The sequence below is a fragment of the Rousettus aegyptiacus genome, unplaced genomic scaffold (genome assembly GCF_014176215.1).
Source record: "Rousettus aegyptiacus isolate mRouAeg1 unplaced genomic scaffold, mRouAeg1.p scaffold_m13_p_1, whole genome shotgun sequence".
Lineage (NCBI taxonomy): Eukaryota > Metazoa > Chordata > Mammalia > Chiroptera > Pteropodidae > Rousettus > Rousettus aegyptiacus.
In genome coordinates, this window is record NW_023416284.1 from 98,664,928 (window position 1) to 98,682,674 (window position 17,747).

At 52.4% G+C, this 17,747-nt stretch overlaps 1 protein-coding gene across 4 annotated transcripts; it reads right to left on the reverse strand.

The window, feature by feature from the left end:
- Positions 1-9,006: 9,006 nt before the first annotated feature.
- On the reverse strand, positions 9,007-17,598 carry FRS3 (fibroblast growth factor receptor substrate 3). 4 transcript variants are annotated; one of them, XM_036217884.1, is made up of 7 exons: positions 17,474-17,553; positions 15,950-16,093; positions 14,873-14,961; positions 13,781-13,967; positions 11,623-11,784; positions 10,622-10,779; positions 9,007-10,333 (listed from the first exon to the last, which is right to left on the reverse strand). In XM_036217884.1, the coding sequence occupies exons 3-7, from the start codon at positions 14,936-14,938 to the stop codon at positions 9,422-9,424; spliced, it is 1,485 nt and encodes a 494-aa protein (XP_036073777.1). In that variant the 5' UTR covers positions 14,939-14,961; positions 15,950-16,093; positions 17,474-17,553; the 3' UTR covers positions 9,007-9,421. The 4 variants fall into 4 exon arrangements, with proteins under 4 accessions (XP_036073777.1, XP_015984262.2, XP_036073781.1 ...); XM_016128776.2 differs by lacking the exon at positions 17,474-17,553 and having other exon boundaries at positions 15,950-17,384; XM_036217888.1 differs by lacking the exon at positions 15,950-16,093 and having other exon boundaries at positions 9,099-10,333; positions 17,474-17,598.
- Between the last annotated feature and the right edge of the window lie 149 nt (positions 17,599-17,747).

The window sequence follows — 17,747 nt, forward strand, 5'->3', positions numbered from 1 at the left end:
CTGGTGTCAAAAAGAATGGTGAAATTCCGAGGAGGGGTCCTCACACTGATCTCTCTGTAGTAATACATCTGGGAAGGGAGATTCCATCACTGGGGGAGACTTGGGCCGAAGGCCCCCAGTGACCCGTAGCTTCTAGGCTCCGCCCTCCAACAGCTCCCTGAGGGTCTGACTCGGACCCTTATAGATGGCCTCCCATTGTCTTGAGTCTTTAAAGGTGTCTCCCTGCAGAGTGGGGCTCCCTCAGACTGGGGTTACCCAGGTTTATGTCCCCCCACCACTGACTGGGGCAGGAAAGAGGGAGCAATATGAGCTAGTGGAGAGTCTGTATAGGATTGTCAGGGAGCGGGGACTGGGGGGCTGGGTGAGACTTCAGAGTAAAGGCTGCAAGTAAGCAGAGCGTGAGACTGTTAGACCAAGTGAGCTGGGTGGGGTTTGGAAACCTCCTTGTAGAAGGAGGCACTGAGGCCCTAAGTGTCCTTGTGTGGGACACCTGGGGGAGGGGGGAGGGGCTTACTTGAGTCTCTCAGGAGATGAAGATAACTTCAGAGCCTCCCATCCTGGTTTCAGCTTCTCTTCTCTCTATATATGACACCTTTAATAATAGAGGGTCCCCTGCACCTGCCTCACCCCAGGTGGAGACATCTCCTACGCGGGGTCTTTCAAACCTAAGGTCTTGTCCCGTTAGTGTGCGGATGTCAATCTGGGAGATCCTGACAGGGTTCTTTTTTAATGCAATTGGCTGGAATAGAATAGATCAGAGTCAGTTCAGATAATGTGGCTGCACAGTGCTTGATACATGTGTGTGCATGTGTGGCTCAGGATGCAAAATGCTGAAAAGGCCCCACACTCACACAGTCTGGATATACATGCAAAAACATACATCCACATGCAGGCGCACCTTTGCTCGCATATGTGCTCCGGTCCAGCCTTGGCTACACACAAGCTTCTGCTCCCCCACAGAGACATCTGTGTGTGTTTCCATGGGCAACACCTTCCGCTAAGCAGAGCAGGAAGACCTCCCCATGATCCACCTCCTCCTGTCCCTTCTCCTCCTCCTCCCTTCCCTTCCTTTCCCCACTTTCCGCTTCACATTGAGGCTCTTTCCTCCAAGCTCTTGCCAAGTGACAACCCAGGACCCCCTCTCAGCACAACTTCTGGGTCTGGACCAGGGCAAGTCCCTATATGTGACTGCATTTCCCAAGGTAGAAATGAGGACAGGTGGTCTGACTTTAGCACAAGACAGTTGGCATAAGGCCAGTCCTGATCTCCCTGTTCCTGGGGTCGCACTCAAATTCTCCTCCAGAGAGAGTGGGTCACTTGGCAGGGCGTGCTGGGGACTTCCGGAGACTCCCTCCCATTCTTGACCAGTTTCCACTTTAAGCTCCTAGGCCTATCTGGAGGGGTCAGGCCCCATGCTCTGTGCCTGCCTGCTTCTGAGACCCTGCCAAGCTGGTAAGACAGGCTGTGGGGAAGGATTGTTTTGACTGAGCTGGACTTGGCCACAGACTGGGTCTCCTTGGGTGGGGGAGTGGGGAGTGCTGGGGTTTAGGGATTGGGTGGCAGAGAAGAGAGACCTGTGTCCCTGACTCGGAATATCAAAGGCCAGAGAATCTAATCACAGGGCCCTAGATAAGGAGCTAGAACCAGGCCTGTTGCAAAAAGTCCCAAACCAAACACTGATAATGGATTCAAGAAGCTCTAGGTCCGACCTCTTCACTTCACTCACCCATGGCCCCTAACTGGGTCTCAGATGGCCATGGTTATGGTCTCAGGCCCGTGGAGCTAGGGCTGACGCCGGCCCAGATCTCAATCAACCTAGTTTGGGTTCCAGAAAGGTGGGCTTATGAGCGGAGTGCACAGCTTGCCAGGGCTTTCCCTCTCTCCAGGCTCCTCATGTGGAAAAACTGAGGCAAGTTAGGGGCCAGGGATGCAGGATAGGGAGCTGGGGGTGGGCAGCCACACCAACTCTCCCCAGCATCCTGATGTCTGAGGGCTTTGCTCCACATGCATACCAAGGCCCGGAGCAGAAAGGTGAACCCAGAGCCTCAGGAGGTCTTCATGAACCCAGCAGTGATGGAAGAGAGGAAGGAGGAAGGAGAGGAAGGGCTTTGGACATGCCCCAAAGCCACCCCTATTGCTTTCCCCTTTTCCAGATCCCAAGTATATCTGGAAGGGTTCTGGCTGAGTATGGTCCAGCTTCCTGCCAAGTCCAGGTACCCACCCTTCACCTTGCCCAGATTCCAGGAAGCTGAGACTGTGATCTTGAGGCTCCAGGAGGATTTCTGAGGGTCTCACCTTTGTTCCTTTACAGGAGATGTCACCACTGCTCAGTGCTGACCCAGGGTTCCAATGGCTTGTCCCCCAGGGACTCTCTACATGGGCCACCCTCTCTGTGCTAAACCCAGGCCTGCTCTGGACATCAACACCCTTCCCACCTGGTGGCCTCACCTCCCAAAGCCTTGGAGGTGTGATGGGGGCTCAGTATCCGGATCACCCCTGGTTTCTGGTTCAACAGAGAACAGATGCCAGCTTAGAGGTTCAGGAGCAACAAGGTGGGGCCTCTGCAAAGCCTGGCCTGGCCCCCCGGGAATGTGAGGGTGGTTGAACCCTCAGCTCCAGGTTGGAGGTGCCCAGAGGACCCTGTTCCTCAGCCTCTGGCTACAGGGATGGGTCACTGTGTCAGGGCCCATTCCTCCAGGTCTCCAGCTCAAATCTGTCTTTTCTCTCCTCACATTCCTTTCCTGCCTCTGTAAAATGCACTTCTCCCTGCAGGGCCCAGATAAGGAGCAGGCCCCAAACCTCATAGCTCTCCTAACCTCTCCTCTCCCTTTTCCCTTACCCCGTTCCCTTCCCTCAGCATCTCCATTGACGATGCCCTGTTGGCGCTGCCACCAGAATACATCCCAAATCTGTCATCGTCTCTCCTTTTCTGCTGCCGATGGGCTCCAAGCTGTCATCATTTCTCCCCCTAGATTACAGCAATAGCCTCCCCACTGATTTCCCAGCTTTTGCCCTTTCCATTCCTCTCCCTGTACCTCTCTCTCCCATCCCCACACAGCAGCCAGGGCCAGCCATCCTGTTAAAACTTAAGTCAGATCTCTGCACTAGACTTTCCCATAGCTAATCCGATCACCTCTCTGCGCCCACAGGACCCGTATGTCCTGGGTCCTCCTCCCGGACCCTCTCTCCTCTTTGTCCCCACTCCAGTTGACCAGTGTCCTTTGACCCTTTTACTTTTCCTGAACTCTTCAGGGCCTTTGCATTTGCCGTTTCCTTTGTTTGGGACTCCTTCACTCCGCTGTTCACTCAGCCTTCTTTGAGGCACTCAGACCTCTGCTCCAATGTCAGCTCCTCAGTGAGGTCTCCCCTGACATGCTCCTCCCTGCCACTCAATCACATTACCCCATCTGCATTTTCTTCAAAGTTATCTCTTCCCTGAACTTAACTTATTCATTTAATTAACTTGTCAGCTAATCATCTCACCCTCAGTAGAACGTAAGTTTGTGAGGACAGGGGTCTTATCTCCTGATTGCTGCTAGGTCCCCATCACCCATCCCGGTGCCTGGCACATGGCAGGTGTTCAAGAAGTATTTGTTGAGTGAGTGGATGAACGAATGCCCATACCTGGTCTGAGCCCCACAGCCTGCCCCTCCAATTCGCGTGCAGGCACATAGCCCTGTTTTCCCATGGCCTAGAAAGCGTAGTTGCCTCCACCTTCCTAGACCACCCTCAACCTAGACCCTTCAGCACCACACCCCACGGGCTCCTCTCCTCCCAACAGCCCAGTCCTTCCCCTCCCAAACCCATTCCCCAGGCTACTTGCTAGGGTCACACTCCTCATTCCTTCCGCAAATCCTCTTTGCTCTTCGGCAAGTTTCTCCATATCACCCAACTGTTGCTGTGACAACCATAACAGAGCCGAGCTTGGGCAGTGTGCCAAGCACCAACCGAGCTCTTTATGTGCATTTTCTTATTTAATACACTACAACATTGTGAGGTAAGCGTTGTGGGTTCAGAGAGGTTGATTCATCTGCCCGAGGTCACACAGCTATCAGATGGCAAAGGCATGCATTCCATAATCCTGCTGTATAGATTGTGAGCTTTGGGGGAGTTGGGGCTTTGTCAGGACTTAGCCCACACAACCCAGATTTTGAATCCTGGACCCGCCGTGTTCAACATTTGCTGGGGAAATCAAGGCCACTATACTCATATGATTGTGCTTTGTGCCTCACAGCTGACCCTGATATATCAATGCGTGATATATTCCCCTGGCCCTTTAATCACAGGAGGAAAGGAGCTCAATAAGGAAAAAAGCCAGTACAAGCCCATTTGGGCCGGAGAAGCAAGGAGCCTCGAAGAACACCTGGAAGCTCTTCCCACCCCTACCTAGCCAGCTGCCTGATGCCCTCCACCCCTCCTTCCATCTCCTCCCCAACCCTCAGACACAGCTGCCTGGCTCTCCTCAGCCCAGGCAGCTCCCAGGGAAGATTAGAGGTTTCATCGCACGTACATTCCTTTTTCCCAGAGTCAGAGTCCCCTGTTCCCCATCTCTTCACCCCCAAACCTTGTCCTGGCCACACTCTTTCTGGTACCCTCTCACCCAGAAGGAAACCTGGCCAGGCTAAAGGTGGGTAGGTAGAGAGGATGGTGACTCCCAAGGAACCATGGGACTCCCAAGGAACCATGCCTCTCTAGCAAAGGTGCAGACCAGAGGGAGAAGAGATGGCTGAAGAAACACCCCATCTATCAGCAGGCACCAGGCGGGGCTAAGGTTCCCCCTCCCCCGCACTGCTCATCAACTCAGTCATTATATTAATAATCCCTTAAGAATGAGCATAATGACAACCTACACTTGGAGCACGAGTGATGCTCTCACATGCCTGGCCTCCCCAGCGCCTCTCCACAGGCAGCCATAGCGGCCATAGGACAGGAATGGCTGTACTCGGAGCCAGAGAGGTCAAGAGGTGGTCCAAAAGGCAAGTGACCATTGGTATCAGAGTGAAGTTTTTAGGAGATCTAGGCTGAGGGCTCCACAGCTAACTCTCATGATCCACACTGCCCACAGAGAACCTCCTCCCAGACCCAACTCTCTGAGGCTCCTTGCCCCCTCTCTGCCCTCCGGTCACCTCCATGTTCACCATGAGAGCTGGTGCCTCTGATTCTGGGACAGACCCATACTAACAAGAAATGTCACCTGAATTTATGGACAATTTGAATTTTGATTTAATGAGCCAAGGACTCTGCAGATGTTTATATGGAAAGACCTGTGGTTTCAGGCCAACTTCAAGGTCCCAAGAGCCAGAAGGGCCAGTGAATTGAATGCTTACTCAGGCAGTATTAGCAGAAGTATAATGCCTAGAACAAGGACGATGTTGGGTTGCAGGAAGATGAGATTCAGGCCTGGTTACTACACTCGGTTCTGGGTCCAACTAGAGCACAGTGGGTGGACACCTTTCCGGTTTCGCTGGAAAGAACCACATTCAGGTGAAAATATCTCCATTTATTGAACACTTCCTATGGGCCAGCTGCCATGGTTCCTGATGGGCAGACATTCTCTTATTTGATCCTCGCTACAATTTCATGAAGGAAGACTGTTATTGTCCCTATGTCACAGAAGAGGAAACTGAAGCACGAAGAGGCCAAATTGTTACTAAGTGGTGAAGCCAAGTTTCAAAGTCCAGCACCCTGGGTGGAGAAGCTAGTCTTAGCTGTGTGTGGATCCATGAGGGATAGCTTAGGGACATCATAAAGCCCAAGTGGAGGGAGGACTTATGAGGTAGCAAGCTTCCCCTCCTGGGACGTGTGTGAGCAGAAACCGAATAAACATCTCTGGGAATCCTGTTGAAAGGACCCCTGGATGGGTCCTAGCTCAGCTGACCTGAGATCCTATCCTGGACTTTGTGATTCTGTAGCTACAGAGTTCTGAGGGGCCCACACAGGCCCCCTCACTCCTGCCTCAGCTCTCTACCTCTTTTCTGGAGGCCAGAGGGTCCCTCATTAGAATCTCCCTCCACCTATGAGCATGACCCCCTTTTACGGTATTGGTCAGAGAGCATCCCAAAGCTCAGGGAGGTCCTGGGTGGACGTGAGTGCCTGTCAAGAGGGAACAGCAGGGGCAGGTGAGGTCAGGCCTCCCCATGCAGATGCATCTATAGAATGGGGGCCATTCTGAGGCATCGCAAGAGTAAAGGGGGCAGAGTCAGTGGCTGGGGGCTGGTTAAGCCCTCAGGGAGAGCAGGTTCATCTTGTTACCCAGGCAAGGCCTTGGCTTGGAATTCAAAAGGCCTCCTGAGTGGAAGCACTCAGGAATGTGGCCCCTGCTGATAGCCCGCTCCTGCAGTAGGCAGCACCCGACACACTCTCCCTGCAGCCCACGCGAGACCCAAGTCCCTTTAGGCCAGGTTGGGAGCTGTGGCAGGAAAAGACACACGACTGACAAGCAGTGCCAGCTCAAGCCACTAATTAACTTCATGGCCTGAGGCAAGTCACTTCACCTCTTGGCCTGTTTCCTCCTCTGCACAGTGGTGATAACAATCCAGGCCAGTGAGCCTGTGCTCAATGGTAAAGCCAACTGTGTTTATACCGTTCTAAAGTGCCATTATTACCCAGGGGTGGGCTTAGGGAGGGCCCCTCCTGGTCTGACCTGAAATGTCACTCCTGGACAGGATGCTGGCTCCTGTCCTTTCCTGAGGGCAGCCCAGGGGATGGGTAGGGCCTGTTTCTAAAGAACAGAACTGAGCACTCAGCAAACATTCCCTGATGTTGGTGATGATATTTGGAGGATGGTGGCGATGGAAACGGATTCCATCTGCACACAATGCCCCGACAATGCTCCCATGTCAGCCGAGCAGGCTCAAACACCAGACCAGTGGTCACCCTCCTGGGCATCACTCCCACCGGCCCCTTCCTACCAGGAAAGCCATCCACTCATACCCCACCCACCCTGCCAGAGGAAAATTCCTGTAGCAGACCTCATGGGTCAGAGGCAGTGACCTGGGGAGGGGACAGGGAAGGTTGGCAGACACACTGGGCTGGGAGCCAATTCCTGGGACATGTCTCCTAGATAGCCTCCTCCATCCATGCTTCACAAATATGTGCAATAAAGCCATTACAACTTGCTCTGAGGGATCGCCCAGGGGTCTGACCAGGATCTGGCCACCTCAGAGAATGAGGCTAAACTCCTTCTTGCACCGCTCAGCAAAGGAGTAGCAATAAGCCCGAGGTCTCAGGGATTGAGTTGTGGTTCCAGTTGTTTTTCCCTCGGGAGGAACTGGGTTGTTAACACAACTTGCCTGGGTCTACTTTCCAAGGTGGTGTCATGTTCATCATTTCCGTGGCTACTTCTCACTGCTAGCTCCGTGTTTTCCAGGTGTCAAAACTGAGGCCCATTTAGGGTAACCATATGCTTAAGAGACCAGAAATAATAGCTGGGTTGGAACCAGAACCCAGCCATGGGATCCTCCATGACAATATCCTTGAGTGACAGGAGCCTGAACAGACACTGAGTCACTTATCTGGCACTGCCATACTGCCTCCCATCTTGGCTCTCCTGTATGGAGTGACCACCACTCCTGACTGTGGAGGCCAAAAGGAGGAGCAGGGGCAGTGTGGGAGGACACCGAGAAAGCAAATGAGCATCTGAGCGAGCTGTAGAGGATGGCACTTCCCTCCTGCAGTGTGGGAAACGTGCAGAATCCAGCTTGCAGAGGGTGATCCCTCTGGTCCAGAGATCAAAGGGACATAGAGAAGGGTTTGATGCCAGATCTGGGGTTGCAGCAGCTGCACCCTGGGCCCCTGCTGGGCCTCAAGTAAAGGGCCTCCCCTACATGCTGGTGTGGCCAGTCTTCTTCATCCATTTCAGCGAGAGTGACACTCAAAGTCCTGGGGTCTGGAAGCTGGTCAGTGCAATGCTCACCCAGGGGGAGAGGGCGCTCCTGGAATTGAGGTCTGTGCTGTGGTGTTTTGGACAGCAGGGGGGGAACTGAGTGGGCCTCACCCTGGCCCATTTCCTTGGTGAGGAGGGCAGGTCTTGCTCCACAGGGTAGAGCTGGAGTACAGTGACAAGAGATGAGAAGGCTAGTCCCTGTCTTGGACAAATCTTGCTCCCATTCTTCATCTGGACCCTGAGTGGCTTATCATAGACACTGGATTTCCTTTAGATGAACTATTCAGGGGTTTGAGATAGAAATGGACTCTTGGAAGCAAGGAGGCCAATGAGAGGAGGAAGAGGAGAAGCAGCCTCAGGGCAGGAAGAAGGGGCTCTTCTAACAGCAGCAGTGGGTGTGTGGCATATGCAGTCCTATGCAGATACCAGGCTTCCAGGCAGGTGTTCTGATGTAGTGGCTTTGTCAGGGCTCCACCCCTGTGGTAGGGTATAGGCATCCCAGAATCCACTCCTGGAGAGCAGTTCTCTGGGTAAGTGACACTTTACAAGCCAGATTATTTAGTTATATATTACACTGTGTTTTTTCCTTTTTCTATTCCTGGGCTTTTAGTCAAGTCCTGTTTAAAGCTTCTAGCCTTCACCTAGCCATGCTGGGGGCACCAAAGGAGGATCCAGGGTCTACCTTTGGGCCAAGGTGTTAAAGGAGAGTGATGCCCACTATCACCTGCCTGGTGGCAGAAGGAAGGATCAGTGAGGGGTTCCAGAGAAGGTGAAGGCCCTGGTGTAGCTCCTGCTATCAACAAGCTTCCCCCGGCCATTGCCAAATTCAGAGGGTCAGAATTTTATCAAATTAGGGCAGTTTTCCTTATAGATCCCCTTTGTGCGTCTAGGACTCGAGTGTTCAGTTACTTTCCTTTGACAGAGAATCCACACCTGGCAACTTTAAGTTCTGGGTGAGGGCTTCTTGGAGGAGAAAAAGAAAGGGTCAGAGACTTGTTTGCAAAAACCATAACCACCCCAAACTTCCTAGCATGAAGCCCCTACATCTATTAGTCCTCCCCTATCCGCCCCCAGAACGATGTCAGAAAACATGCCCTAAGAAGTTGATATCATCCACCAAACAGAATTTAAAAATAATTATATTAATAATAAATATGTTAAATTACATTTGAAACAATAAATAGAAAAATAAACTGATAAATAAAATCAACAGGTACAAAATGTTTCAAAATTTCAACCAAAAAAATACACAGACGACAGACAAGACAAATGGACATAATGGGAGGGTGCAAACTGCAGTCATGGGAACCCTTCACAGTTACATCACGGCTCCCCCATTTGGCCACCCTCTTCTTTCTCCAATTTGGAGACCAGGTGACTCAATGGCTGCTATCTTTGGGGACTTCAGCCAGCAAAAGGAAGCATCTGGTTCCACCTCAATGCCCTCTGCAAAGCACCCCTGAACCCTGGGGTGTGTGGGTTCAGAGGATGGGAGCGTGAGGCGAAGGCTGGGCCGGGGTGGGGCAGAGCAAGTCCCTACAGAGGCAGGTCAGTGCTGTTGTGCCGGGTTTTCCGGGCGGTGCCATCATCTCGGGGCAGAGCCCTCTGCAGGTTGGACATGGCCACGGTCTTTTTGAGGTCAATCACGGCATAGGAGTCTGAGCTGCGGGCAGGGTGGGTGGTGGGCACAGGGGCTCGGGGAACCACAGGGTTCTGGGGCTCCTCGGGGTGGTCTCCACCCCAGCCCTTCAGCTCCACCTGGATGTAGTTGAGCTGCCTCGGGGGCTCGGGGCCCGGCCTGCGGAAATCAAAGTTGAAGACCCTCGGGGAGCCTCGGCGGCGGGTCAATGGCACAGGGAAGCTGCTGTGGCTACGGAGGGCAGCCCGGGTGGTGGTGGGCTTCTGCAGTGGGGTCTCGTCCTCCTCGCCATCAGGGAAACCATTGGAGGAGGGTGTGAGCCCATCCCTCGAGTCTCCGTCATCCCCAGCCTCCTCCCCCAACTGCTGGGCGTGGCTCTCCCACACAGGGGGCAGGGAGGGCAGGTTCTCATAGTGCAGCAGGGCAGCCCGGCGGTGGGAAAGGCCATTCCAGCCTGGCTCCTCTGGGCTCAGTCTCCAGCTGGTCCCTGGCCGCAGCCCCCCGCCGACATTCTCATAGGTACACTTGGGCTGGGCCGGGCACTCGGAAGGGCCCTCATTGTTGTTGTGGTGAGGGGGTTCGCGCAGGCTGGGGCAGAGGCCCTGGCACTTCATCATGTGCCGCCGAGCAGGGGTTGGACCCAACACGAATTTCACCTGGCCTGGCTGCAAGAACACCTGTGGGTCCTGGTGGTTGGGACCACGGGCCTGTGCAGGCAGGGGTGCTCGACCCTCAGGCAGGGGCTGCAGGCAGTGCCGGCTCCTGAGGTGGTCATCCTCACTGGCTGGCGTGTTGACATAAGTGTGGGACTGGGAAGGGAAGAAGAGTCCGGGTTAAGCAGGAATGTCCAAGGGCAGGGAGAAAAGAGAGAACAGAAGGGACAGGGTGAGAACAAGAAGCACAGGGGAAGAGAGCTGGGTTTCCTCCTCTTCCTTTTCCTCTAAACCTTCAAGAGAAGCCGCTTCCCTTTCTGTGGACAGGAAGGGAACCTATCCATTTTCTTTCCCCGACGACCCTTATTGGAAGGAGGTGCCATATATTCTGACCCCTATTCCCACCCAGACCAACAGGGAGGGGCGGGGCAGCTGCTTGCTCACCTGCTCATCAGGGACAATGAGAGCATGGGTGGATTCTTCTCCAAGTGAAGGGTGTCGTAGGTTGCTTGTTGAGGGGTGCAGGGGTGCTGAGAATCGTGGGGCCTCTCCTGGGCAGCCAGCGAAGCCATTAGAGAAGCTGGAGACAGTGTAGCCTAGAGCTGGGCACAGAGGAGCCAAGCCCAGGTGAGGGGTCCTTAAATAACCTGACAACTACCTGCGACCATATGTGCAGCATTCTGAGACTTCTCCATTAGGGGGGAGATGCTCCCAAGACCCCTAAGATAATTGGCCCTACCAAACCAGCAGTCCCTCATTATCTTTCACTTCTCTATTCTTAAAACACCACCCTTTCCCTCAGTGGGGCTCAGCTTGAACCCCATTGCACTTCCCCCATCACAGCCTGACCTGAAACACTTAAGGTACAACTTGTCACCAATGGATCAACCCTTCACCCTCAGCCTAGCTCTGCCAGTGAGCTCTAGAGAAGCTCTTTAAAATCAGGGACTGTGTTTCCACTTCTGCCCCTCTCAGACCAGCCCACGGAGTGCAGAACTCAGAGCAGTTGCTCAGTGCGGACTCAGTGAATGAACAAGCCGAAAATGTGGGAACCGCTCCAGAAACAGGTCATGGGCAGAGATGCCTGCATTAGCCTTCAGGAAAGGTATACGGGTATGACCCAATAGACAGAAGGAAGGAAGCAAAAACAGTTCCAGACTGTTGTTTCCATGGAAACCCAATGTCTTCCTGTCTGCTCCTGACCATTAGTTAATACAAGTGCCAGGGCTCCCCAACCTCTGCTTGAGTCATCTGATTGGCCCAGCCCAGGCCTTACCCATCCCACAAGTGGTTCTGATGATGGATACTGGTCCTGGAAGGCTGGCTCACCCAGCCATCCCCCGACCTGCCTGCCTGATTCATGCCTCCAAGACTGGTACTTTCTGGGCCTGTGCTTGTGCGCATGTATGTGTATATTGGGGTGCTGAGGAAAGGGCTCTCCTCACCGTTTGGAGGCTGGGGGGCCCGCGGGAGGTCGATCTCGGCTGGGTGGCTGTTGCGGGTAATGATGACTGGCTCTTCCATCACATTGATGCTGTTGCACTGCATCAGATCCTGAAGGAGGTTGAAGATTTCCTCGGCCCGGGAGCACTTGAATGCAAATATCCCTAGAGCGGGAGGAAGAAATGAGGCTCCTCTGACCCTATGCCCAATAGGGAAGGATAGAGAGGCTGACATGATGCACAAAGCTCAGGAAATGTCCCTGAACTTCAGTCCCAGGCCTGCAAGAGCATGGGACAGTCCTCCTCATCCTGAGTACTCTTCCCAGCACACTGTGAAATTCGGGAGCTATGGGAGAAGCTGGGCCCAAGCCCCTGCCCTTGCTCTCTCACCATCTATCACTGTCTTGAAACCTGGCACATCAGTTATAGTCCTCTGAGGTTAAATATTTTTTATAAGGTTTGTGTATATACACGAGGGTGAGGGAAAGAATAAAAATCAAAGTGGAAAGCGTAATATTAGATGAGTGACCACTCCTCCTCACACGCTGCCCCATCTCCCTCTGACTACCACTCCCTATTCCCCAGAGAAATGAGCTCCACTCAGGACACCAGCCCTTGGCTCTATGTCCAACAGCCCCAAAGCTCTTTGAGGGCAGAGGGTCTATCCTGTTCACTGCTTGTTCACTGGGTATTTAGGCCAGAGAGCACATGTCTACTGTGTATAGGCCCATGACCTCATGGAGCTTAAACTCTGGAGCAGAAAGGAAGAAAAGCCGACTAGCTAAAAAACAAATATGGCAAAATGATCATGTGGCTCCTCAATGCAGCCAGCTTCATAGCCCCTCAAACTCTAACGCAGCAGCTCAAAGTCTCAGGGACAGCAGGACTGGACTGAGCACCTGTGACTCGGGGAATCCAAAGATGCCCTTGGATGTCATGTCAGTCTGGGATTCTGCACCAACAGTTCCCTTTCATGTAATAGTGAGGCCTGGAACTCAGTGGAGGCTACTTGGGGTGTGTGAGTGTGTATAGCCACAAAAAGATAGATTAAGCTAAGCTGGGGTGTGGGACAACTGAGGTTTGCAGGAATGGGACAGGAAGGATAGGGGCAGGAAAAAAAAGACTATGTTGGCAAGCTATACGAAGAGCTACAAAAGGCTGAGAAAGCCTGGAGTTTTAGAAGAACTCTAGGGGCCTACAGTAGCCCTTCCAGTATCCCAAGTGTGGATCAAACACCACCAGGGAGGAAGCCCCTTCCTCCCTGCTCTCTGCTCACCCAATGTTAACTGCCTCTGCCTCATGAGCTCCGAGGGTCAGATGCTGGAGAGGAAAGCTCCCCTGGCTGACACAAGCTCAGAGACTCGCTGTCGTGTTAGCAGCCTCATCAGGGGAGCTTGTTCATTTCAACTCTACAGTCACAACCCAAACCACATCTAACACAATCCTGTGCAGGACTCCTACAGAGGTCAGGTCTGGAACCTAAAACATAAGCCCAGACCATGCTACTCCTTCAAAGAGCAATGACTGGTTTTAGCCTTGATCTCATGGAACAACCCAGTACTCCCTAACCTCTGAATTCAGGGAGAAAGGGGAATAAGGGAGAAGACATCATGCTCCATTGCTCACAGGTGATGAAGGACAAAGATTAACCTATTGAGGGTTACTCTGTACATTGAAACCCAAGAGTCCTGCCTCCTCAAATCTATTATTCTCAAAGCATATCAGCCCCAAAGATGCCAGAGCTTCCTGCCTGACCTTTCATTATACACAGGGTCTAGGGTTTAAGACTTAGGAGTTCAGAAGAAAGTTTGTTCCTACTTGGGAGGCAACAGTGACCTTTGAAACTCGTGTAACAGAGGGAGGAAGAATCACTTGCTTTTCCCGAGCAGGCTCTGGCTTAGGATCACTGGCTTTTCCCATGGGCTTTTCTCACAAAGGGACCCAGAGCAGCAGTGACTAAAGCGAAAAGGGCACTGGCCTGGGAGTCCACTTAGTTCTGCATTAACATGCTATTGCACTTGGCCATGACCCTTCTCCTCACTGGGTAACACCTGCCAAGTCAACAGACTTCCCCACAATCCTGAGCTACAACTTCCAGCCCCAGTGCCAGGCCCACGTGCACAAGCACCTATTCCAGTGTGGGACAGGGGCTGGTACTCACCTTGGCCTGTCTGACACCGGCGTCCACTCTCAAAAGAGAAGAGGTTGGAATCATAGCCATAGCGTCGCAGGCAAAGGTAGGGCCAACGGACAGCCTCCCGCCGATGCAGGTGAAGCACCAGCTCGCTCTGTGTCAGTTCCATCACCCCAGAGCCAAGCTCCACCCCCTCATCATCCACATTCGTCACCTGAGGGAAGGTGGGAACAAAGGGTCAATAAGCGAGTCCAATAAATGTATATATGGGTCTTGAGCCACTGGGAGGCAGGCTGATGATGCAGGGCGAGAGCTAGGGCACTGAGGGGCTCACCTAACTCACCAGACTCTATGAAGCGCCACACAATTTCTCAGTGCTACTGATCCATGACAATTCTCTAGGCCTCATATCATTTGGACAGTAAGAGAGGGGTGGTTAGCTGACCTCCAAGGTCAGATGGTTGGACAACCAAGGTTGGATGACCTCAGACGGTTCATGGCTCAGTATCCAGGGACTAGATGTTAACGGCAGAGAGTGTTCAATTTTAAGCTCAAAATCTTAAGACTCTGGGAGAGTAGAACCTAAGGCAGAATACATACATACCAGCTCTACCACCTCTCCAACTGGAGACCCTGGCTGAGGGCTCCCTCTTGTGGTGAGCAGGAGAAACCTGTGCCTCACACGGCAGGGAGTCAAAAAAGGGCTCCCCCTACAGGGAGGTAGGAGGGGCCAGAGGTGCACAGGTCCATTCAGTTGGCATTAGCTTCCCAAAGCAAACAGCAAAAAACATAGTGCTTAGTAGATGTTTTAAGCACTATTTTAAATACTTACTATATGATTACCTCACACAGACTTTTGTTGTTTTCTCCAAAGAAGTTGTATGTAAAGTTACAAAAATATACTGATGTGAGTGAACATTCTAATATGATTTTTGCTACTGTATTATGGAATTTCTTCTCTTAGTAGTACCAAGAGCCACACAAACAATAGCGATCTGTTTTCTTCCTCAGGCCACCTCAGAGGCCCTAATTCTAGAGAGGCTGCGGCAACTGGACAGCTTGGGACCAGAGCCCAGTAGACCATGTTGGGAACTCAAGAGAGGAGAGGGCTGTGGGTACCTTGAACTTGGTGGGGTGGTTGTCTGGGATGCTGTCTCTGTTTAGGCAGCTGCAGCAGCTCCCCATGGTGTCAGAGTAGCCAGCCCACCCTAGGGAAAAACATAAGAGATAAGAAAGTCATCAAGGTCAACTCCAAAAATGCCCCACTCTGGGGAACTCTGGCAGAACCACCTTCATGTGATCACACCTACTCTGCCCTAGAAGCTATACAACATTCCTTCCTACATGGAATTCCCACTCAACCCAGGGCCACACACTGGATAAACATTAACTCAAGTTAGGATGTGTTAAGGATTAATGCTGACAGGAGATGAAAACAGCTTCACAGAGGTGTTATTTCATGTGGACCTTGAGAATCACGTAGGATTTAGGCCAATATGATAGGGAAAGGAAGCCTGGGCAGCAGAAAAGCATGGATTTAAGTAGGGACCCAGAAATGACTTACATCAGAAGGAGCTGAGTGCCGACCTGGGCCTCATTCGGATGCAGCAAAGAAACTAACTTGGGAGAACCAGACACTTTGACCTGTACTTCTTTTCTAACTCATCCTTCCAACATCATCCAAATCCTCTCTTTTCCTCCCTCGCCACAATCCCAACATTCACTTCAGCTATCTTTTTGATGTTCTCTCCAAATGAGGTGCTACATTATGGTCAAAAGATAAACTCAGAAGACTGAACACCTAAAGCAGAGCACAATTTTTATAGCCTTGGTTAGGCATTTATTCATCTAAATTAATGCTAGGTTTGCTTTTGAACAAAGGGGAGGTAGAGGCCTTACTATCTGGCTTTTCCCTCCAAGATATTGCACTTGAATTGTATGTCACAACAGTCAGACCCATACCTAAGATGGAGAGGATACCACGAGACTTAAGTGACCTAAAGGAGCAAACACATGGACTGATCCCAACCAGAAATTAAGGGTTTGCAATTTGCTGCAAGAAATGAGTCTGTAAGATTAAATATCCTTCTTGAATTCTGCCAGAAGGTACAAAGCTTTGAATAAGCCTGACCAGCACCTTCCATTTCTCCCAACTTGGGAAACTTTAGGAAAGTGGCTCCTACACACAGCTCTTACCTCACCCAGGCCATTGGGGAGGAGACCATGAGCGAGGCATGAGGAAGGACCCCTACTTTATTTCCCCCGCTCTTGGTGGGGCATCATGGCAAGGAGTCTGTAGAGAAGTCACCTGGATCCCTCTGGGACACACCTGGGGCTCACCTAGCATAGGAGACAGAGACCACAGGTTAATTGAAACCTTCCATCCTTACCCCAACTGTTAATGAAACTGACTTGCTGTTAGTCCATCCCACCTGGGTATCTGCTCCAGGTCTTAATAAAGAAGATTAAGGGCAAAGGGACGACAAATGCCCAGCTCCATAGGCTGAAGAGACTCCCCTAGCACAAAGTTTGAAGTCTGAGGCAGCCCAAGACCTTTTAAATGGCCCCTAGATCCCATCTGAATCCAACAGCACAACCACTACCTTACCTTTGCAGAGAACTTTAACTCTACAAAGAGCTTTCTGGAAAGGACACTATAATGTACCGGAAAGGGTGCTGGCTTAAGATTTAGGAAACCAATATTGTAGTCTGTTTTGTTGCTACTAAATATCTGGAAGACTGTCAAGTCAACCTCCTCCCCCCCCCCCCATTTCTACCCCAAGGCCTTAGTTTTTAAGGGAAATATCTGTAAACTGATAAACTTCTAGCTTAACCTCTAGAGGTTAAATATGTAGGGCATCACTAAAATAGACATTTTCCTCTTCCAGGACAATCTCCTTTAATCTCACATTTGGAAGCTTGATATTTTCCGGTTCTCCAAGCTCTGAAAGGCCTGAAATTTTTAACATAAACCAAAATTTTAGGGATCTGAGCCCCAGGTAGACAAGATGACAAACCAGGACCTTTGGAGACCCTTGACATCCCACCCTTCCTCTCTGGAAAAACAATATAATTTCCAAAGGCCCCTTGTGCTCTGCATTCTTGGAAAACCCAGATGAAGTTTTAAGATGATTATCAGGTCATATCCTCACAGCCCAAAGAAGGGGATTCCTTTGGGTGGAACGGGAGGAGGGGGCTCAGGTCTGGGATAGGTGAGGATTAGAAGTGGGAGTTAGAGGAGGTTATACTGCCTCAAAATATGAGAGGGCTGGGGAAATGAACAGTTTTCTGGATTTGAACGTGGTACAAGGCGAATGGTGGTCGTGGTGGTCTTGATGGATCAGAGGAGTTTCAGGGAGGTGGAAGCATTCGGGGGGCATCCAGGAGAGAAAGGTGGCTCTGTGGGCTTATCAGGGGAATTCGCAGGAGTGAGGGTTCTGAGTGCACCAAGACGTGCGAAGGTGTGTCGGGGTAGTGGGGGTGGGGTGGTTCTGTGACGTGAGAGGCAGATTTAGGTTGTAGGATTGTCAGGGGGATTTCTAGACACCGGAAAGGAACGGGGTTGGTCGGGGCCGCGGGCAGTCCCTGGATCCCCCCGCAATCCCGGGGCTCCCCACCCTCCCGCCCAGGGCTTCCTCGGGTGGGAGCCGAGACTGCGGCGCGGCAAGGTGCGACCTCGATGGAGCCGCCTCGTCCCCGCCCCGCCGCGCCCCGACTCACATCGCCCCGCGGCCCGGGCGGCGCCGGGCCCCGCTCCCGGGTCCCGCTGCAGCAGCCGCCGCCCGCCGGGAGCTAAGGCCTCCCCACCCCGCCCCGCGCTCGCGGGGTCGGAGGTCACCGGCAGCACCAACGAGACGCTGCGGCCGGCGGACCCACTCGGGGGCTACCGGCGCGCAGCCTAGAAGGTCCCTTTGGAGGACTTTGCAGTCGAAAGCAAGGAGCATGCGCACACGCCAGAGGGCGCTCCTGGCCAGCGGCTGAGCGCTCCTGGAGA

What these genes read in the sequence shown, in the direction of transcription:
- FRS3 (XM_036217884.1), bottom strand. Translation starts at nt 14,938, where the DNA reads ATGGGGAGCTGCTGCAGCTGCCTAAACAGAGACAGCATCCCAGACAAC. An exon ending in ACCACCCCACCAAGTTCAAG is followed by an intron (nt 13,968 to 14,872) that starts GTACCCACAGCC and finishes ACCTTCCCTCAG; the next exon opens with GTGACGAATGTGGATGATGA. An exon ending in TCATTGTCCCTGATGAGCAG is followed by an intron (nt 10,334 to 10,621) that starts GTGAGCAAGCAG and finishes TTCCCTTCCCAG; the next exon opens with TCCCACACTTATGTCAACAC.